At 40.0% G+C, this 22,487-nt stretch overlaps 1 protein-coding gene across 1 annotated transcript in view; it reads left to right on the forward strand.

Moving 5' to 3' along the window:
- The window catches only part of DNAH1 (dynein axonemal heavy chain 1), a 255,919-nt gene that overhangs the window by 227,220 nt on the left and 6,212 nt on the right, over positions 1 to 22,487 (forward strand). Inside the window, exons 66-74 of the mRNA XM_060240006.1 lie at positions 3,003 to 3,199; positions 4,919 to 5,063; positions 7,037 to 7,195; positions 7,859 to 7,990; positions 8,694 to 8,864; positions 9,252 to 9,431; positions 11,524 to 11,700; positions 12,655 to 12,825; positions 13,812 to 13,942. Coding sequence (XP_060095989.1) covers positions 3,003 to 3,199; positions 4,919 to 5,063; positions 7,037 to 7,195; positions 7,859 to 7,990; positions 8,694 to 8,864; positions 9,252 to 9,431; positions 11,524 to 11,700; positions 12,655 to 12,825; positions 13,812 to 13,942 — 1,463 coding nt within the window. The remainder of the gene's footprint in view (positions 1 to 3,002; positions 3,200 to 4,918; positions 5,064 to 7,036; positions 7,196 to 7,858; positions 7,991 to 8,693; positions 8,865 to 9,251; positions 9,432 to 11,523; positions 11,701 to 12,654; positions 12,826 to 13,811; positions 13,943 to 22,487) is intronic.

Here is a 22,487-nt window from a genome sequence, read left to right on the forward strand (position 1 = left end):
AGCCTTGTCGTGTACCTTTTTGTATGTTAATTGTTCTGTTAATTCACCATTCACTGTCACCCTAGCCTTTTGTAGGGAGTATATTGCTTCTACTGTTCTCAAAAAATTTTCCCCACATTGCATACTTTTCAATTGTTGTAACATGAACTGCCAACAAAGATTATCGAATGCCTTCTCAGCATCTAGGCAAATTAAAGCCAATTGTTTCTCTGGATGGCCTTCATAATATTCTAAAATGTCATAAACTGTTCTGACATTGTCTTTCAAGTATCTTTTAGGCAAAAATCCTGCTTAGTCATAATGTATTGTAGATTGCAAAACTTTCTTCAAACGTTGCGCCAGTATTGCAGCAAAAATTTTGTAGTCCACATTTAAAAGGGAAATTGGGCAATAATTTTTAATATCTTTCAAATCATTATCTTCTTTTAGAATCAGAGATATTGTAGCTTCTTGCCATGAGTTCGGGATTTGACCTTCTTCCTGTATCTTTTCAATGAGGTGTTTAAATAGTAGAAGTAAGGATTCTTCATAGGCTTTATAAAACTCAGCTGGTAGTCCATCTGGTCCTGGTGACTTGCCATTCTTTTGGGCAGTTAATGCCTCTCCAAGCTCCCTTATTGTTATAGGTTCATTCAAAATTTTTGTTGGTCTTTTGTAAATTTGTTAAGGTTATTGTGTTTAAGATATTCTTCTAAGTTTGTTTGCTTATCTTATAATTTTTTATACAATTGTTCTACAATTTGTTGTTTTTCTTGTTTTTGAGATTTCTCTTTATTGTTCTCATCTCTCAATGTTGTAATTATTCTTTTAGCCTTCTCTTTTCTCATCCTATAGGCCAGCCACCTTCCAGGTTTATTAGCATGCTCAAAGAAGTTTTGTTTAGTATATCTTAATTCAATCTCCACCTCTTCCATAAAAATTAAATTCATTTTGTGCTGCATTTCTCTCACCTTTTTTTGAAATTCATACTTTGTTGGATGCTTTTTAAGATTCTTCTCAGCTTCTCCTATTTGTGACATTAAATTTTGATAACTTTCAGCTCTTTCTTCTTTTTAATGCAGTATCTAATTGCAAGGCCCCTGTACAAAGCTTTTGCAGTGTCCCACACTGTTTGCATCTTTACTTCTTGTGTTGTATTTAGTTTTTTAAAAGATTGCATTTCTAGTTTAGTTTCTTTAAGGAAGTCTTTGTCTTTCAAAATTGCTGTGTTTAACTTCCATGGTCTTCTTATCCGTGCACCTTTTAGTTTTATCATTACAGGGCTGTGGTCTGATATGACTCTTGTTTGAATCTCTGTGTCCATTAGGTCTTTAATCAAGCTTGTGGAGAGCCAACACATATCAATTCTAGACCAGGTTTGGTGACTAGGAGAGTAGTAAGTAAAATCTCTAGAATTGGGGTATCTTGTTCTCCAAACGTCCACCAAGTGCAATTCTTCCACTAATTTCCAGAAGCTTGTAGGAAGCTGAAGACTTTTGGTTTTAATCTGTTTATGTGTTTTCTTATCCAATTGCCTATCAGACACTGCATTGAAGTCTCCTATTAGACAGTATTCCACATACTCCAAGTTTGATCATTTAAAACGCAAATCTTGAAAAAATTTCTCTTGATGGTCATTTGGAGCGTAGATGTTTGCAAGAAGTATTTTCTTATTGTCCACCGTAATTTCCACTAATAAAATTCTACCATCTTCAGAAGCAAATTGCAGTTGTGGATTAAATTTATCTTTAATATAAATTGCCAGTCCTCTTTTCTTTTTATGTAAGTCCGTAGCTGAAAATAGATTGCCAAGTTTTTTATTTTTAAAAAAAAATTGATCTTTGGTTAGGATATGAGTCTCCTGTAAGCAAATTATGTCCATACCATTGGTATTCCTCTGGTGAGGATGAAAGATGTCTTGGTTACATCTGAAGAAATAGTTACTACACTTTAGAAAAACAGAGGAATAAAAAGGAGTATGAGCTTTTTGAATGATAGTATGAACCACCCACTCCTGCACTGTCTGCATGTGTGAACTTTTAGAATAAAGCCTGGTCTGTTTTCCAAGGTTCCCATTTGCAGTATGGCTTTTTGCACTGCAGGAAGCAGAACCTAGAGGAGCTGTGAACATTAGCCTCCTGAGTAAGAAAAATGTAACCAAATATCCCTGGACTTAAAGCCTCTGCCACCATATAAAAGAAAGCTAAAAAGATTTTGCTCTAAGTAGAAGGTTTTATGGGCTAGAGACCATGTACTTAAATACAGGTGAGGACTCTCTACATCAGGGCTTTTTCTGAGCAGGAACACAGTTCCGGCTGGCTTGGTGTCAGGGGGTGTGGCCTACTATGTAAATTAATTCCTGCTGGGTTTTTTTCTACAAAAAGCCCTATGTGAAATAATAGTGGCATCAAGGGTGTGGCCTAATATGCAAATGAGTTCCTGCTCTACATACATCTGAAGTGGGTTCTACTCCTCAAAAGCTTGATGTTAAAATAAAATATTGTTAGTTTTTAAGGTGCAACTGGACTCCTGTGTATTTTTGCTGCAGCGGATTAACAGAGCTGCTGTGCTCTGGAATAGCAATGGGGAGCTATAGTGTCAGCTTGTCCAAACCTTGACAGAAACAAAAACCATCCAATAGCTTTTATTAGGATCAGCCCAGAGTCATAACAGTTAAGTATGCCAGCTTTTGAGTTCACCAGAACTCTTATCGAGGCTAAATATTACCAAATAAATAAATAAATAAATTTTACAGTTACAAAGAAAAATTGGCAAGTCTGCCATCTGTAGACCAGAAAGAGGAATACATCTTTTTTTAGTAGAAACACACAGGAATGCAGTTCTGGCTGGCTTGGCATCAAGGTGTCTGGCCTAATATGCAAATGAGTTTCTGCTGAGCTTTTTCTCAAAGAAAAAAAAAGCCCTGGCCATACTGTTAGCCCAGCAGATTCACAGAAGGAAAATTAAGACATTTTTTTCTGTTTTGTGGTTGAATCTGTGAACTGTCTGATTCCAACACGCAGGACGAATGGCGATATCTCTTGTCTGGTGGTGCTGTTAAGGTGCTGCGAGAGAATCCAGCTCCTGAGTGGCTATATGAAAGAGCATGGAATGATATCTTGGCTTTAAGCAACCTGGACAATTTTTCTAGCTTCGCAGATGACTTTGTGGCAAATCTGATTGCTTTCCGAATAATTTTTGACAGCGCCGAACCTCATAGGTAACTCTCCTTTCCATACCAATGGATACCAGTAGTTGACTTTTGCTTGGTTGTGGGCACCCTCCTCTACAGTACATGTATTCAATTTATATTTTAAAAGACTGTTTATAAATGACAGTTTGGTAGAAGAGTTGCAAGAAATAGATGTTTCCAAGGTCATCAGCGATCATTTCCTCATGGGTTATCTGCCCTCGTACGATGTGGTTGGGAAGCAGGATTCCCCCCCGCCCCTGCTTCCTCACAACAGTGTCATGCATTTGTGCACCTCCCTGGGGTTTCACCAGCTTCCCCCCAGTCTTTCTCAAATCTGCTTTGTTTAAAAACAAAAGGAAAAAATTACAGTAAAGCCTGGGTGTCCACTGTGTGGGTGGAAAATTTGAATTTTCTCACCTACATGGAAGCCAGTTCCCCTGATCCTGTTGCTATGGCAGTCATATCCTCCCCCAGTACTGAGGAGCTTTTTTATTTTAAAAAAATCAGCACTAGTATACCTTTATATTCACCATTGTATCAACAAGAGTGGCAGGTTTTCTGAATTCTCAGGGGGTTTTTTGTCTCTATGCCTTTTCCTTGTGGGAAAAAAATATATCCTTGCAACATCTCTCACCAGGTCTTGGGCATTACTTAGGACCAAATCCAGGATTACCCCACCCCTGTGACCATTTGCTCCATAACACCGTCATTGAGAGTGTCTAGAAACTCAATCTCTTTCTCTTGACCAGAACACATATTGACCCAATCAATCTGCAGGTAGTTAAAAACACCTATTATGACACAGTTTTTACATTTAGCCACTATCTTTAATCCTTCCATCATATTATAATCTTCTATATTTTGATTTGGTGGGCAATAACAAACTCCCATAGTTAAATTTCCTTTTGGGCCCTCTATTTCGACCCAAAGCATTTCTAGAAGGGAATCTAATTCTCTGACAGTCTTACTAGACTGTATACCCTCTCTGACATACAGAGCCACCCCACTTCCAACCCTATCCTTCCGATATGACTTATATCCAGGAATCACCGTGTCCCACTGATTATCCTCATTCCACCAAGTTTCTGAAATTCCCACAATGTCTATGTTTTCCCCCAACACTAAACATTCCAACTCCCCAATTTTACTTTGAACACTTCGAGCATTTGTATAGAAACATCTATAATTTCCCAGGCAAGTTAGGCGCGCAGCCTTCCTCCTACTGCCTCGAGACTTTGGCAGAAAGTCCATACCATTTGTCACCATCTCAGTGGACAACTCTCATCCATTACCCGGTAGAAAAGTAGCAGCTAACCCTTCATCTCTTTGAGATGAGTCCTCCCGAACCAGACACATTTCATCTCTTGTCGGCTTTCCCCAAAGATTTAGTTTAAAAACTGCTCTGCCACCTTTTGGATTAAAAATGGAACCTGTTACACCTTATGTCACAACAGCATTGATGTAATGATATTCTAGTTTGTGCATGTGGGGGGGCATAAAGATGCAAATGCTCAGTGGTCCAGGAGAATGGGAGTGGCCACTGCTGGGGGACAGGGTCAGGGAAATTGCAGTAAAACCTGCCACGTTAAAGCCTTGTTGTCGCTGCATTTTATTAGTAGCCACTCCCTTAACAGGGAAACCACACAAACTCATCCTCATATGGAAATCACCAGTCTCTGATCCTATGTGTGTATTTTTTTTCTGTGTATAATATGCAGCTTGATACAGCCTGGTCTTCTCTTGCAGAGAGTCACTGCCTGGCATTTGGGACTTCAAACTGGATTCATTTCAGAAGTTGCTTGTTCTGCGCTGCTTACGGGGCGACAAAGTCACCAATGCAATGCAGGACTTTGTGGCTGCACACTTGGGGCAAAACTTTATAGAACCACAGGTATCCCATAACAGTTGGAGGAGGGGAGGGGGTTGTATTATCATTATTATTATTATTTATTAAATTTATGAATCTCCTCATCCAGGCCAATGCTAGATTCTAGGCAATGTACAACAAAAGGTACACATAAAATCAATAAACCCAGTAATTTAAAACAATTGCAACTCAATGAACCTACTTAATAGTGTGCTGTTATTCTGCTTTCCAGGCATTGGGATCAGTTTCCCCCCTTGAGTAGAGGGTGGGGGTGCCAGCCTGGCAGCCATTGCTGTCCTCAACCAAACGCCTGGCGGAACATCTCTGCTTTGCAGGCCTTCGGAATTGTAAAAGATCCTACAGGGCCCTAGTGTCTTCCAGCAGAGAGTTCCACCAGGTTGGGGCCAGGACTGGAAAAAGTCCTGGCTCTCGTTGAGGACAGCTGGACCTCTTTAGGGCCAGTAGATTTTGACCAGTAGAGCATAATGCTCTTCCAGGGACGTAGTGGAGGAGGTGGTCCCATAGATATGTCGGTCCCAGACTGCTCAAGGCCTTAAAAGTCATAACCTTGAATCTAGCTCGGTACTCAATCGAAAACCAGTGTAGCTGATGCAGCACAGGTAAAATATGTGCTGTCCGTGGCGTTCCCGTCAGGACTTGCACCACTGCATTCTGGACCCATTGGAGTTTCCGGGTTAAAGTCAAGGGTAGGCTACCGTAGAGCGAGTTACAGTAGTCTAGCCTGGAGGTGACAGTTGCATGGATTACCGAAGGCAGGAGGAGAGCCAATTGTCTGGCTTGGTGTAGATAGAAAAATGCCATTTAACAATATGTGTGACCTGGGCCTCCATTGAAAGAGAGGCATCCAAGGTCACTCCCAAGCTCTTGACTGTTGGCACTGGTGTTAAGAGCACCGTCAAGAGCTCCAGCTCCAGCCTCGGTTCCCCCAGCCACAGAATCTCCGTCTTTGAGGGTTCAATTTCAAGCTGCTCTGCTTCAGCCAACCCACCACAGCCTCCAAACCCTCGGCCAAGGATGATGGGACCAAGGCTGACCGGTCACCCAACAGCAAATATAGCTGAGTGTCATCTACATATTGATGACACCCTAGCCCAAAACTTCGTACCAGCTGGGCAAGGGGGCTCATATAGATGTTAAACAACATTGGGGAGAGGAGCACCCCTTGAGGAACCCCACAAATCAGGAACCCCACAAATCAGAGGACACATCCTCTCCTTGCACAACCCTCTGTCCCCATCCGTGGAGAAAAGAGGTGAGCCATTGTAAGGCCAACCCACGTATTCCCATGTCAGCAAGGCAGTGAATCAACAGATCGTAGTCAACTGTGTCGAATGCTGCTGTGAGATCTAATAATAACAGCAGTGCTGACCCACCCTGATCCAGCATTCGGAGATCATCTGTTAGAGCAACCAGGACAGTCTCAGTCCCGTGGCCAGGGTGGAAACCCAACTGATATGGGTCTAGCGCTGATGTGTCTTCCAGGAAGCCTTGGAGCTGCTCAGCTACCACTCTCTCAATTACCTTACCCAGAAACGGTAGGTTTGATAGGAAGTGTGATAGGAGGAGCTAGTCCATTGTTGCAAGGGTAATTGCTTCATAGTCTTGCAGTGGTCTTTTCTGATTCCTGCCCAGTTCAAGTGGTGCCAAGGGAGGTGCAGCCAAGAGCCTTTCTGCCAATGGTGGTGGAACTTGCCATCAAGTTGCAGCTGACTTATGGCAATCCTGCAGGGTTTCTAAGGCAAGAAGTAGTTTGCCATTGCCTGTTTCTGCATTATGACCATGGACTTCCTTGGTGGTCTCCCATTCAAGGACTAACCAGACCTTCCGTAATCTGATAAGATCAGGCCAGCCTGGGCCTTCTGGGTCACGACATTGCTACATGTAGTAGACAGCATAGAATCAAGCAGAAGTAGCAGTTCATTGACTGCACAAACATAACTCTCCAGTATTGGCTTCCTTTTTTCCTTACATTTCAGACAGCAAATCTGACTGTGGTATTTAAGGAGTCTAGTCCTACCACCCCCTTGATATTCGTCCTGTCCCCAGGTACAGACCCAGCTGCTGATCTCTACAAATTTGCTGAAGAAATGAAGTTCTCCAAGAAGCTCTCTGCTATTTCTCTTGGCCAAGGACAAGTAAATAATTTCATTATTCCTTTTCCTGTCATCTCAGTGCAGAATAACATAGCTTTTACAACTTATTTTTATAAACCCACTGGAATGAAAACCCAGTATGAATGTTTGGAGATCTCAAGTGCAAAGCAAAAACACTGATACTCTAAAGAAAAATGTGTGGCATGAATTCGAGTGTAAGCTTGTTAGGGCTTGTGGATAACTGGGTAGACAGAGACATTTAATTGTTAGGCATACCATATCTAAGCAGATGTTTTGAGATGTGGACAGAAACCAGGGTCTCTAATTCAAGCCAGCATCATTCAATATACCCTGTGCTGCAAAAGTTAAATTTCTATGTCACAATAGCCCAGATTCTTAGGAGAAACCAAATTCTGTATCCTGTATAAATTCTGAAGATCAGTGAAAATTTATTTTGCCTAACACATTCTGCTTCTGCAAACTATAGAAAGGGGTATGAAACTAAGCAGGAGCCTGAGCTCCACATCCTGATCACTCTGATCCCCCTGGGTATTGCTCACAAGGACTTGGAATCTTTGTTTTAAAGGAAAACTGAAAATCTCAGATTGCTTATTTTTCTCCCAGCACTAAAAAGCATGCTTACATGGTGTGATCTTGCAACTGAGGAATGGAGGCAGCTTTCAACAGTTCTGTGTTGCTTCTTAGGGTCCCCGTGCAGAAGCCATGATGCGCAGCGCTATGGAACGTGGGAAGTGGGTCTTCTTCCAGAATTGCCATTTGGCTCCAAGCTGGATGCCGTCTTTGGAAAGACTCATTGAAAGTCTTAACCCAGACAAGGTGACTTGCACATCTGCTTTCTTTCTATGGGTATTTTCTTTTTTTTAAATCTGTAGATAATTTTATACATCACATTAGACAACTGTGCCCTTCCTCCTAGTCACAGCAACTCTAATCAGATGTTACCTGCTCCATCCAAAGGCCATCCACGGTCAAGGCAGGGAGCTTTTTAAAAATCAGCAGTTTTTTCTTTGTTCGGTAGAACTCTGGATAGTTAAGTTTTCAGGAGACACTTAAAAGAATCACTAGGCTTCCTCTTTAGAAATGTTTATTAATATTTATATTAAAGTAATCAAAGTGATTGGAGAGTAGTAGTTATAATTTGTCTCTGGAGCTCTCTGCTTCCTTTTCAAAGTTTCATGTGACCCTAAATGGAACCTGGAAGTGGCCCCAAGCCATGTGTGTCATAAAATGTAATGCCAGGTAGTGGAAATATAAACTTTATAAAGGACACAGGCAAACACAATTAAAGATGACCCATGCTAGCCCAGTCTTGGTTAGGTCTTGGAAACCCTATGGGATCGCCATGAGTTGGCTGTGACTTAACAGTGCTTTCCACCACCATTTGGTCTACCCTTAATGGAAGAGCACTTCTCTTATGATGGCAGAAAGAAATCTTAAATGAACGACTTAATTCTCCAAAGGAAATTTAATTCTTTTCCTACAGTGGTGCATTATTTTATTTTCATCTTTCATTTTCTAGGTGCACCGGGACTTCCGCCTTTGGCTCACCAGTTTGCCTAGTAACAAGTTTCCAGTGTCCATCCTCCAAAATGGATCCAAGATGACCATTGAGCCTCCACGGGGAGTAAAGGCTAATCTGCTGAAGTCTTACATGAGTTTGAGCAATGACTTCTTGAACTCCTGTTCTAAGGTAAGAGATCAGCCATTACCAGATTTTTTTGACTTGAACCTGCATTTGCATTGAATCAGTTCAGTCCAACTGTACTTCTACAGAAAAATCACCACAATTGTCATTGAAAATTTGCTGATTTTAATGGATGCAGGAAGAGATAGAGGGGGATGCCTTAGTCTTTTTAGAAGATACTGTTAGAATTATTCCTCTCTCCTTGGTGAACAACGTTCAGTCATGATGAGCATTCCCAACACTGGGATAAATGCAGACAAGAGTCACCTTTCAGTCCTGAAAGCATGACACCTAAACTCATTATTTTAACACTTTAGCTTGCGATATTTAGAACCAATGTGAACAGGCACACATCAGTAGGCATGTTCTCTGTATTATTTCCATGCTTTTCAGATTTCAGAGTTCAAATCCTTGCTCCTCTCCCTTTGCCTTTTCCATGGGAATGCCCTGGAAAGGAGGAAGTTTGGGCCACTGGGCTTCAATATTCCTTACGAGTTCACTGATGGAGACCTGCGCATCTGCATAAGTCAGCTGAAGATGTTCCTGGATGAATATCATGACATCCCCTACAAAGTAAGATAGATATTGATGCATGCAACATGGAAGTGAGAAGATGGAACTTAATGTAAAGACAGAATGCCTCTAAGAGATGACCAAATATGAGAGGCATGGCTAGAAATGCTTACAGCCTTATTTGGAATATTCTTAAATGGCCTGGAGTTGAGTCACTTGTTTTTACCATTCACATTCTCCTCCTAATGAAAGTCCTCTGAACCAGAGAATTTCTCTATATCAGTAAATGAAGAATTCTCTTGTATAGTAGGTTTCATGAAAGTATGAATTAATCTCTGTTGGGCTCCCTACAGAGACCTTCATCCTTTGCATTATGCTGTCTTACCAAATTGGTATTTACTACACATACCAACTGCAGTGTCTTGCTACTACAATTCAGAATCATCTGGCCACAAGAACTATAGGTGTTTTCAGCTTTAACCACTCAAATGTTTGAAATAGATTAATTGGGACTGCTCCAAATCAATGGCCTTCGTGTGGCCATACATGAAGGCCATTAATTTGTGAAGATGTTTTTTGAGCTCCAGTTATCCATTGTTGCTGACAATCAATATATCTAATTCTCAATGTGGCCAAATCTGTGAATACTTAAATCCAGAGACTGGAGCCATGAACATATAAAACAGATCTTTCAGCAAACCTGAAAAAGCCTCAGGTTTGTAGAAAACTCTGAAATTCAAAAAAACCAAAAACCTAAACACTGGAGTTAATGGTCCCAATAATAGAAGCAGCACCTATAGCTTTAAGAAATGCTTGCCCTCATAGTGGTTGTTGCTAGGCAACCATGACATTATTGCCAGCCTTCAAGCTTTGGTTTCTGTCAGTAAAAATTCTGTCCATTATGTTGGAAGTCGCCCTGAGACCACTATGGGAAAGGGCGGCCTATAAATCTATGGAAATAAATAAACAAACAAATAAATAAATAAACAAACAAACAAATAAATAAATAAAAAGACGGGGAGGGGGCAGGACCTTTTTAGAGCTGTTTTGGCCTTTGAGGAAGAACTCACCTGGGGCCAGGCCTGGCAGTAACTGCCTGTGATATGATACAACATGATTTGCATGATTTACCCAGGACTGGCATCTTGCATTGTTCAACAGCAACCACCCCACAAAATTCAGTGTGGTGTAGTGGTTACAGATTAGGAGACCCTAGCTTGAATCTCCACTCTGCTATGGAAGCACATTGGATGACTTTGGCCAGTCACACATTCTCACCTTAACCTAACTTATAGGGCTGTTGTGAGGATAGAGTGGAGGAGCAGAGAATGATGTAAGCTGATTGTGGAGAAAGTTGTGGTATAAATGAAATAAATAAATAATAAATATAGGAGATGATGAAGGGGGTAGATGGAAGGTTGGTTGGTGGGAAAAAGAAAGCAGGTAAAAGTGTGGATACAGGACGCAGCTAGGAGAAAGAAAAGAGGAAACAATGTGCAGAGTGGGATATAGGGAAGTGAGGTGCCCTTCACAAATTGTTGCTGATTCCTAGTATGTAACTAAGCCAGTATCACACAGAGTTTTCCCAGGAGGAGGCTGCTGGGAGTGGGGGAAAGCTGAAGACTGGGGTGGGGGGCATATAAATGGGTTGGCTGGTGAGTGGGAAGGAGAAAATAAAGCAGGAAAACAGAGAGGCTACAGAAGCTTCCAGGGAAGAGAATGTGGAAATAGTGGAGGAGAGGGAAATGAGATGCCCTTCACAAGTCCTTGTGGGTCTTACACTTGAAATTTTCTACATGCAGTGTTTGTATTCTTGCGTTCAATGAGATCTACTCTTAATTCTCTGTCAACCTCACATTTGACATACACCTTAAAGTAGCTGAGTTGGATCAAACTAAGTGTATGCTAGTTATCTTTCTATTGTAGTTGTACCAAACAAAGAAGAGAGTTTTTGTGGGTAAGTGATAGAGATCAATATAGAGACAAAGACTTGGACCAAAGATCCATGTGCAGTTTTGCGCATGCATGCAGATGGTGTGTTTCACCCACACTTTGCTGTATTGTGCATTTTGGTTTGGGAGAGGGAGTGCAAAGAAATAGATGGATCGAAGCTAAAACCTTTTCTGTCATTTCTACTTCCTAACCAATGCAGGTTCTGAAGTATACTGCTGGTGAGATTAATTATGGAGGTCGAGTGACTGATGATTGGGATCGACGCTGCATCATGAATATTTTAGAAGATTTCTATAACCCAGATGTTTTAATTCCAGAGTTCAGTTATTCAGAATCTGGTATCTATAAGCAGATTAATACCACATATGACCTTAATGTAAGTTGAACAAAATAGGAGGTAAATATATTGCCTCATAGGAAGAACCTTGCCTGAAGACCTTCCTTTACATTTTTCTTTTGACTTGCCTGAGTTCCTGTGATCAGATTCATGCTGCTCCTGTGCAGCTGGAAACTGAGTTCTGAACAAGGAATGTACAGTCCATGTCTATTGACAGGACCTAGGGAAGAAGTGAGGAAAAGTTAACTTATAGCGAGGCCCTGAATGTCCCATTATCTTCCTGCTTTAGTAAACTGAAGCTGAAAAAGTTAATTATTTTTCTGGAAATATGTATTGATTTGTTAATATCTTTGTCCAGTGAAATGGTTCTTGGGGGAAAAAAGGTAGCGTGTCAATGATCTCAGAGATTAGGGTTTAAATTGCCACCATGCCATGAAAGTTCATTGGGTGACCTTGAGCTAATGAGTTGTGCCCAGCCTAACGTACCTCACGTTGTTGTGAAGAGAATGTGGAAGAAGGGAGAATAAAGTTGTAAGTCACTTTGCATCCTCATTAGAAAATTCTGAAGGTACTTTTTTCAGGAACATCCCCCCCCCAAAAAAAAAAAAATAAAGTTTTTTGGGGGGAAGACTGTGAGTGACCCAAAGTTGTGATATCTTTGCTGCCATTTTGAAGTGCTGCAGGCTGGGAGCTGCCACCACATGCACCAGGCAGGTGAAAATGGCAGTCTGTAAGTGGGCAGGCAGGGTGGGGGACAGTGGGAGCCAACACTGCCAAGCAAAGGGGAAAGGTGACATCTCACTGGGAGTCTCATAGGTTCTCTGCTTGTAAGTATAACTCTGGTAAAAGTTGTATTATGCTTATGTGCTTTTGAAGTAGGTTGGATCAAGAAGCTAATTAAAAAGTGCTGTCATTGGAATTATTTTTTCTTTTCTTTCTCTCTTCCCTTCAACTGGGTCTTCCTCTTTGTCCTACATGTTGATTTTTCCATAGGGATACATTCAATACATCAAGAGCCTCCCCCTCAATGACATGCCTGAGATATTTAGTTTGCATGACAATGCTAACATCACCTTTGCTCAGAATGAGACCTTTGCATTGCTTGGAGCCATTATCCAGCTTCAGCCAAAAACATCAACTGCAGGAGGGCGAAGCAGGGAGGAGGTTTGTAAACCTATTTCCTGGGGTTTGCTCTATCTAGAAACCCAAATTTAGAGAAGGCTGCATACATGCCACAGCTTGACAAGAGTGTAGGGATGGAAGGAGGTGAGGCCACAATATGTTTTAGGGTACAGAATTCAGTTTACTGGGAATCTTAAGGTAAAGGTAATCCCCTGCGCAAGCACCAGTTGTTTCTGGCTCTGGGGTGATGTTGCTTTCACATTTGCATGGCAGACTTTTTATGGGGTGGTTTGCCATTGCCTTTCCCAGTCATCTTCACTTTCCCTACAGCAAGCTGGGTACTCATTTTACCGACCTCAGAAGGATGGAAGGCTGAGTCAGCCTTGAGCCGGCCATCTGAACCCAGCTTCCGCCAGGATTGAACTCAGGTCATGAGCGGAGAGCTCTGACTGTAGTACTGTAGCTTTACCACTCTGCACCACGGGGCTCTAACAAACCCATTTCTAGCCCTTATGCCTGCAAAGACATATGAAAGCATGTAGCTAATGCTTGTTGTACTCTCAGAAGCCAAAGGGGTGACCAAAAAGGTTTACAGTACTTCAGACCCTGCACAGCTCTTTGGCCTAACTAAATTATACAGAATAGATTGTGCAAATTTGATGACTAAGCATAAGGTCACAGAATCTAGCCTTCCTTGGAGCAAAATTTTATGGTTTTAAATGCAGACTATTTATATTCCTGGCTATAGAGCTCTCCCACTGTGTGAGGCCTCTTACAACCAATTTTTAAATACCAAAGGTCTTGAAGTGTTATTGCTGGAAAGTGAGGGAAAGGCAAAACAGCCTTTAAGTAAGCCCCAAAGCCCAATTGTAATTAAATTCTAAAAGTAAGTAGGGAGCTTAAACTGGAAAGTAATTAACTTCCACTTGGACAAAGGCCTCTCTTCTGTCATCCAATTAAGTAAGAAGCCATCTCTGAACCTCTCTAACCTCAAACAGCTTTTTGTTTCCTTTCCCTCCATTTTCTAGCTTGTGGAAGAATCCTCAAAAGACATATTGGAAAAGGTACCTCAACCCATCAATTTACAGGATGTGATGCTAAAATACCCTGTGCTGTATGAGGAGTCCATGAATACAGTTCTGTCACAGGAGGTGATCAGGTATAATGCTTAATTTTATGTGGATTATAATTCTAGATGGGTAACCATGTCAATCCACAGCACCACAATAAAACATGGATTAATATAACTTCATCATTCGAGAGGCTTTTCCCCTCATGTCACTTCCCACACCAAAGATCACCAGTATTGATTATATAGGCTTGGCATGGGATGCTGAAGAGAGTTTAGCTATCTGGCTGGTATACCAAGCACCTAGCATACCAGCAGATACCCTGTCATACCTGCTGGAGGCAGTGTTGGGCTGGGTCTTGGGGTTCCCAAGGCTTCTAATTCTGAGGGACTTCAGTGTCCATGCTGATAAGCCCTAGGCAAAGTTGCTCCACACCGCCCCCTTTACGACGCTGAGCCCTGCCAACCCTCCCCTCTGCCAGCCCACCTACGCCATGCCCCCTCCTGCCCCTCCCTCCCTTCTTGTGTTATTTGCAGTGCCACATTGCAGTGGCATGCTCCAGTCTCGTTGCACCACGCTCTCACTTAAAAAAATGTTTTATGGAAATGCCCGGGTTGAAGTGGCCTGGGTAAGGGGAGGCTGGTGCACTCCTCTCAGTGTGCTGGGGGGGGAGTGGGCAGCCACCTTCCACCCTCCCTCTGGCATGCTGAGAAGAGCAATGCCAGCCTCCCCTTACCCGCTTCGATGCGGGCATCTCCGTAAAGTGTTCTCTTGAGAGTGCAGCGTGATGAGCCTCGTCGCGCAGCGCGCTCTCTTAAGAGAACGCTTTACAGAGATGCCTGCATCAAAGTGGGTGAAAGGCTAGCGTCGCTCCTCTCAGCATGCTGGAGGGGGGGTAGCAAATTAGGTGTTTGTCTGGGGTACTGGAAGGGGGGGAGCCCAATTTGCCGCCCTCCTCCTGGTGCCCTAGGCCAGTGGCCCCCAACCTTTTTGGCCCCAGGGCCGGCCCGCCCATCATGGCCTCAGGCCCGGCAGGGTGGGGGCACCAAATTTGGCCTCTGCCCTGTGGTGCCTCCTACTCCCTCCGTTTTCACAAGTTTAAGACTGGGAAAGGGGCAGTGAAGCGTCTCCCCGGTTCTTTAAAGGCTGCCCTCCCCCTATCAGCTGATCGGCGGGGGGAACTGCGGCAGCAGTAGCAGCAACCCGCTGAAAAAGCCGTGCTGCCCTTGCCTCCTCCTCACTTCCTTCCTGGGCATGGGATGGGGGCCCTGCCAATGAGATCACTTCCTCACAGATTGCGGATCTGGCATCATCCATAACAGCACAGGGACTCCTCGTGGAGGCCCAAGTCACAAATTTGCCAGGTCGACATCTTACCATCTTTGCCAGATCAGGCAACTGGCCCCCTATCTCCCACCCACTGACCTGGCTACAGTGACCATGCAGTGATCACCTCCAGACTGGACTACTATAACTTGCTCTATGCAGGGCTACCCTTGAATCTGATCTGGAAACTTCAGCTAGTCTAGAATGCAGCAGCATGTTTCCTGACAGAAACCCCATTAAGATTACACATACATCCAGTGCTCTGACAAGTTCAAGGTTTTGACCTTTAAAGCCCTATACAGTCTGGGATCAACATACCTGCAGGACCGTCTCTCATGATATGACTCCAGAAGAGCATTGTGCTCGATGGACCAAGACCTGCTGGCGGTCCCCTGCCCTATAGATGTCTGCTTAGTCTCAGCCAATGCCTACTTGGCTCTGGCACTTTCCTGATGGAACACTCTCCCTATTGAGATCCAGCCCTGCAGGACTTAAAACAGTTCCACAGGGCCTGTAAAGCAGAGATGTTCTGCCAGGCCTACAGTTGAGTCAGCAGAGAACATAAGAGAAGCCATGTTGGATCAGGCCAGTGGCCCATCCAGTCCAACACTCTGTCACACAGTGGCCAAAAAAATATTATATACACACACACACACATATATATATACACACACACACTGTGGCTAATAGCCACTGATGGACCTCTGCTCCATATTTTTATCTAACCCCCTCTTGAAGCTGTCTATGCTTGTAGCCACCACCACCTCCTGTGGCAGTGAATTCCACATGTTAATCACCCTTTGGGTGAAGTACTTCCTTTTATCCGTTTTAACCTGACTGCTCAGCAATTTCATCGAATGCCCATGAGTTCTTGTATTGTGAGAAAGCGAGAAAAGTACTTCTTTCTCTACTTTCTCCATCCCATGCATTATCTTGTAAACCTCTATCATGTCACCTCGCAGTCAACGTTTCTCCAAGCTAAAGAGCCCCAAGCATTTTAACCTTTCTTCATAGGGAAAGTGTTCCAACCCTCTAATTCTAGTTGCCCTTTTCTGGACTTTTTCCAGTTAAACAATTTTATTTGGTAATATATGGTAATTATATCCAATACTAATAAAATATTAATAAACACTTACTACCTTCCCCATACATTACACTTTCCCCTCCTCCCCTCCCCCCAAATCTTGACTTCCGCTGGTGCCAATTACCTAAACTTCTGATACCAAAAGGTATCTTTAACTTTAAAAGAATCTTAATAATAATAAAAAGTAAATATATATATATATCATTTTGCAGAGAAATAAACAAACACATTTCTTATACTTTATAAAGTCCCACCCAGTTATTATAGTTCATCTTCTTTCTTCTCCTAAAAACCTAAGTGGTATTCTCAAAAATCACCCAATGTCCTTTTACTTTCCATTCTTTTTTATATATCTTCTTAATTTATCCCAATCCCTTTTAAATCCCTCTAAATCATAGTCTTTCAAGATTCTTGTAAGTTTATCCATTTCACTCCATGACATAACTTTTACAATCCAATCCCATTTTTCTGGTATTTTATCTTGCTTCCATAACGGCACATATAATGTCCTAGCAGCTGAAAGCAAGTACCAAATTACAGTTCTACCTTCTTTTGGAAATGTCTCCATTTGTAATCCCAATAGGAAAGTCTCTGGAGTTCTCTTAAGTTCATATCCGGAGATTCTAGAGATTTCTTGTTGAATCATTTGCCAAAACTGTTTTGCTCTTTCACAAGTCCACCACATATGATAGAAAGAACCTTCATGCTTTTTACATTTCCAACATCTATCTGGCATCTTATTGTTAATTTTTGCTAACTTTTTAGGAGTCATATACCACCTGTACATCATTTATAACAGTTTCTTTGATATTATAACATGTCAGAATTTTCATAGAGTTCTTCCACAAGTATTCCCATGTTTCCATCTGTATTTCTTTATTAACATTAATTGCCCATTTTAACATTTGAGATTTTACTACTTCATCTTCAGACGACCATTTCAGTAATAGTTTATATAGTTTTGAAATCAACTTTTCATTATCGCCAAGTAGAACATTTTCTAGTTCAGTTTGCACTTTCCTTATTCCTTCATTTTTAACATCATTTTCCACCAAGCTCTTTATTTGTTGCATTTGGAACCAGTCATACTTATTATTCAATTCTTCAGCTGTTTTCAACTCTATCTTGCCACCTTGTATTTTTAATAATTCATTATATGACAACCATCTTGCTTCACCCGTCTCCGCCGATATTGTAATTACTTCTGCTGGCACTATCCACAACGGTTTCCTTTCATCTCCATATTTTCTGTATTTCATCCATGTATTCAACAAATTACTTCTTATATAGTGATGAGAGAAAAAAAACCATCCTTTTCTTCCCATAGTACATATAAGCATGCCAACCAAATTTATTTCCATGACCTTCCAATACTAAAAGTTTTCTATTCAACAACATTACCCATTCTTTTATCCATACTAGACATACTGCTTCGTGATATAACTTTAAATCTGGTAGTTGAAATCCTCCTCTTTCTTTTGCATCTGTTAAAATTTTTATTTTAATTCTTGGTTTCTTCCCCGCTTATACAAACTCTGAAATTTTTCTTTGCCATTTATTGAATTGTTTACTGTCTTTCACTATCGGAATAGTTTGGAACAAATACATGATTCTTGGTAAGATATTCATTTTTATTGCAGCTATTCTTCCAAGCAATGACAAGTTAAGTTTATTCCATTTTACCATATCTTCATTCATTTTATGCCACAGCTTTTCATGGTTGTTTTTATCTAAATCAATATTTTTCATTGTAATCTCCACACCCAGATATTTTACTTTAGAGGTAACTTCACATCCCGTCAGCTCCTGCAATTCTTTTTGTTTACTCCCTTGCATATTTTTGCATAAAAATTTTGACTTCTCTTTATTGATGTAAAATCCTGCCATTTCTCCATATTCTTGGATCTTACCTAGTAATAATGGCATTACTTGTATAGGATTTTCATTTATAAACATTACATCATCTGCAAATGCTCTGTATTTATAAGCAAAGCCTTTTAGTTTCAAACCTTCTATTTCCTTATCTTCTTGAATTTGCGTCAACAAAACTTCAAGAGTCATTATAAACAACAATGGAGAAAGAGGGCAACCTTGTCTTGTTCCCTTACTAATTTTCATATCCTCTGTAAGATCCGCATTTATGCAAAGTTTTGCATACTGTTCAGTATATATTGCTTTCACCCATTCTTATAAAGCTTTCCCCCAATTCCATTTTTTCCATCACTGCAAACATAACGTCCCAGTTTAAATTATCAAAAGCTTTCTCTGCGTCCACAAAAAATAAAGCAACTTCTTTTTCTGGATGTCTTCCATAATATTCTACAATATTTACAACAGTCCTTAAATTGTCTCTAATTTGTCTATTGGGAAGAAATCCTGCTTGTTCCTCCTTAATAAAGTTAATCAAATATTGTTTAAATCATTCTGCTAAGATTCCTGTATATATTTTATAGTCATTATTTAACAATGAAATTTAACAACTGAAATTTAATGTATTTAACAATTGAAATTTTTTACATCTCTATCCTTTTTTGGAATCAGCGAAATTAGTGCTTCCTTCCATGTATTTGGTATTTTCCCCTGCAATCTTATAATATTCATCAGTTTTTGAAGCTTCGGTGTTAACTCCTTAAAGAGGGTTTTAAAATGTTTTGCTGTATAGTCATCTGGACCAGGTGCTTTTCCCATTTTCATTGAATTAATTGCCACTTCAATTTCTATTTTTTCAATTGGTTCATTCAAAACTTTTTCCATATTTTCTGTTAAGGGAGCTATTTTAATTTTATGCAAATATATTTCCATCTTCTCTTTGTTTATCTTAAAGCCTTTAAACAATTTGGCATAATATTTAAAAAATTCTCTTTTGATTCCTTCTTGATCCACAATCTCTTTACCACCAACTACTATTTTGTTAATAATTCTGTTTTCTCTCTTTTTTTTCATTTGCCAAGCCAAATATTTTCCAGGTTTATTTGCTCCTTCAAAAGATTTCTGCTGCAATCTTTTCAGATTCCATTCCAATTCTTTATTTAACAAATGTCTCATTTGTGTTTGAAGTACTGTAATTTCCCTCATAATTTTCTTTTTCCCAGGTCTCTTCCTCAGCTCCCCCTCTTTTTTCTTTATTTCATTCTGAATGTCCAACAATTGTTTTTCCTTTGCTCTTTTATTTTTATTATTCAGTGTAATCAATAACCCTCTCATTACTGCTTTATATGTATCCCAAGCTGTTTGAAATTCAATATCCTCCTTATCATTTATTTGGAAGAAAGCTTTAGTTTCTTTCTCTAGAGATGCCACTATTTCTTTATTTTGTAGTAAATCTTCATTTAACCTCCATCTTCTCACCTTTTTGGTGGACTTAGTTGACCACAATAATGGATTATGATCTGCTCTTACTTTAGGTAAGATATCTATTTTCTTTGTAATAAGTCCTAAGTCTTTTGTACCCCACAACATGTCAATCCTTGAAAAAGTATTGTCTTGTTAAAAAAAAGGTGTAGTCCCGCATTTCAGGGTTGAACTTCCTCCATATATCTTCCAGATTTTCTTGTTTAACTAATTCAAAAAAGGACTTTGGCAATTTCCCTTTATTATTTTCCCCCCAGATCTATCCAATGCATTCTTAATTGTTCCATTAAAGTCCCCCATTATGTGTGGGACAAATATAGGAATATATTAGCGCCACACCCCTCCCCAGCAACAGTTTTTTTGGGGCAAGACTGGTTTCCAGCTGCAAAGGAAAAAACAAGCTTTAAGAATTGGAGAGAGGCAGGTATCTTTAGATTCAAACATTTAATTATAAATAACTTGATGAGATCGAATAAAAATTTAGAAAGAAAATTCCATTTTAAGACCAATTGGTTACAATACAAACAGGTACACCATTTATTACACAACCCAAATATTTTGTCACAATTGAATAGACCTCTGAAAGTTTTTGAAGAAGCCATGATAGATCCGGATCCTAAACTCAAGGGAAAGACTGCGATTATCTATAAAGATCTAAGTAACTTCAAATTGAATATAGAAAGCTCAATAGTAAAAGCTTGGGATAAGGATTGCGGGACTAAAATTACAATAGAAAATTGGTCAAACATCTGGTCGTCATATCTATATCACACTCCTATATTGAACTTGCGGCTACAAAATTTTAAGATTTACTCCAGGTGGTACTTAACACCACAACAAATTTTTTATTCTAAAAGATCAAAAGATGCAAACTGCTGGAGAGGGTGCGGCCAGATTGGCTCATTTATCCACTGTTGGTGGGAATGTCCTGTTGTTTTGAATTTCTGGAAGTTAGTCTTACCCACGTTGGAACGTATCATAGACCACAAGGTGCCATTTGCCCCTGAATCAATTTTGCTTAACCTATGGAATGATTCGGAATTACCAAAACATAAGAAAGAATTAGCATCTATGCTTATTTTAGCGGCAAAATTATCAATAGCTCAACATTGGAAAGCTTCGGTTCTACCTTCCAAACGAAAATGGTTTCTAAAAATTTGGGACTTAATTGTGATGGACAAAATAGCTGGTACCATACAAATTTCAGAAGCACCTGATAAAGGAAGCGAGAAGAATATGTTTATAGAAAAATGGTTTCGGTTTTTTGCCTATGTACATTCCGATCAAAGTGCATTTTGTAAATTACCAGACAAATACATAGACTTTGCTTTTTATTAGACATGTACTAGATATATCATATACAAAACAGGATGGCTTATGGTTTAGTTATTGTTAATATTATTGTTATAGTTGATGTTTGTAAAATTGTGTTTATTATTCATTAATAAAAAATTTAAACTGGGGGAAAAAAAAGTCCCCCATTATCATAATTTGTTCATATGTCACATTATCCAATTGCTGTGTAATGTCTTTAAAAAATATATCTTTTGCTCCATTTGGTGCATACAGTCCCAATAGCAACATTTTCTTCCCATTTACTATTATTTCCACCGCTACATATCTCCCATCATTGTCCTTAAAAATCAATTTTGGGTCCAATTCTTGTTTGATATAGAAAATCTTTTCTTCTGCTCAGCCAGTGAAAAAAATTCAAGCCCCAATTGTTTATTCCATAAAAATTTGTAATCCTTTTGTTTAATGTGTACTTCTTGCAAACAAATTATATTACAATTTTGCTTTTTAATCCAATGAAACGTTGCCTTTCTTTTTTGTGGTGAACTTAGACTATTTACATTCCAAGATAATAATTTGTAATCCATCATGGTTCAAATTCTTTATGTTCTTCATAAAACCTACGCAGTTCTTGTGTATTTGTGATTGTGATCCTTTTCCCTTGAAGTTCAAAACTCACATCTTCTGGTAGTATCCACCAGTATCTGGTAGTATCCACTTATACCTTATTTCATTGTCTCGTAATTTTTTTGTCAGTTTCTTGTATGTCCTTCTGTCAGTTAACACTTGTCTTGGCAGCTCCTTCATGATTCTTACTCTGCTGCCTTCAACTGTCAGTGTTTTCCCAAAATTCTTATTTATGATCTTTCCCACCTTTTGTCATAAATTTTATAACCACATCTCTTGGTAGATTATTCTTTTTGGCATAGAATGAGTTTGTACACATAGTCATACATGTTCCTTGTACCTTCTAGATCTTCCTCCAGGAATTCCACAATAATTTTTATTATATATTCCTTTAAGTCAGTTTGTTCGTCTTCAGGTACTCCTCTCAGACGTATCTGAGTTTCCATCAGTTTTCAGTCATATATTACCACTTTTTCTCGTATTTTTTTCAAGGTGTAATCATGTGCTTTCACTCTCCCCTCCATTTCTTGCACTTTTTTAGATGTTACCATAGTTTCATTTCTGAGATCTTCTATATCTTTTTTCAAATCTTCAATATCCTTTCTAATTTTCTTTTTGGAGGCAGTTATTAGCTCTTTCATCCAAGCTAAATAGCCCCAAGCATTTTAACCTTTCTTCATAGGGAAAGTGTTCCAACCCTTTAATCATTCTAGTTGCCCTTTTCTGGACTTTTTCCAATGCTATAATATCCTTTTTGAGGTGCGGTGACCAGAATTGCACACAGTATTCCAAATGAGACTGCACCATCGATTTATACAGGGGCATTATGAGACCTATCCACTTGACCTCCCCTCCCCTTCATTGTTTGTTTTGCTTGCCTAGTATGATCTATGTCTTTTGCTTGCCCTGACAGCATCAACTGCCATCCATCCGTACATATCTAGAGATATGTA

This window comes from Heteronotia binoei, chromosome 5 (genome assembly GCF_032191835.1).
Source record: "Heteronotia binoei isolate CCM8104 ecotype False Entrance Well chromosome 5, APGP_CSIRO_Hbin_v1, whole genome shotgun sequence".
NCBI classification, from domain to species: domain Eukaryota; kingdom Metazoa; phylum Chordata; class Lepidosauria; order Squamata; family Gekkonidae; genus Heteronotia; species Heteronotia binoei.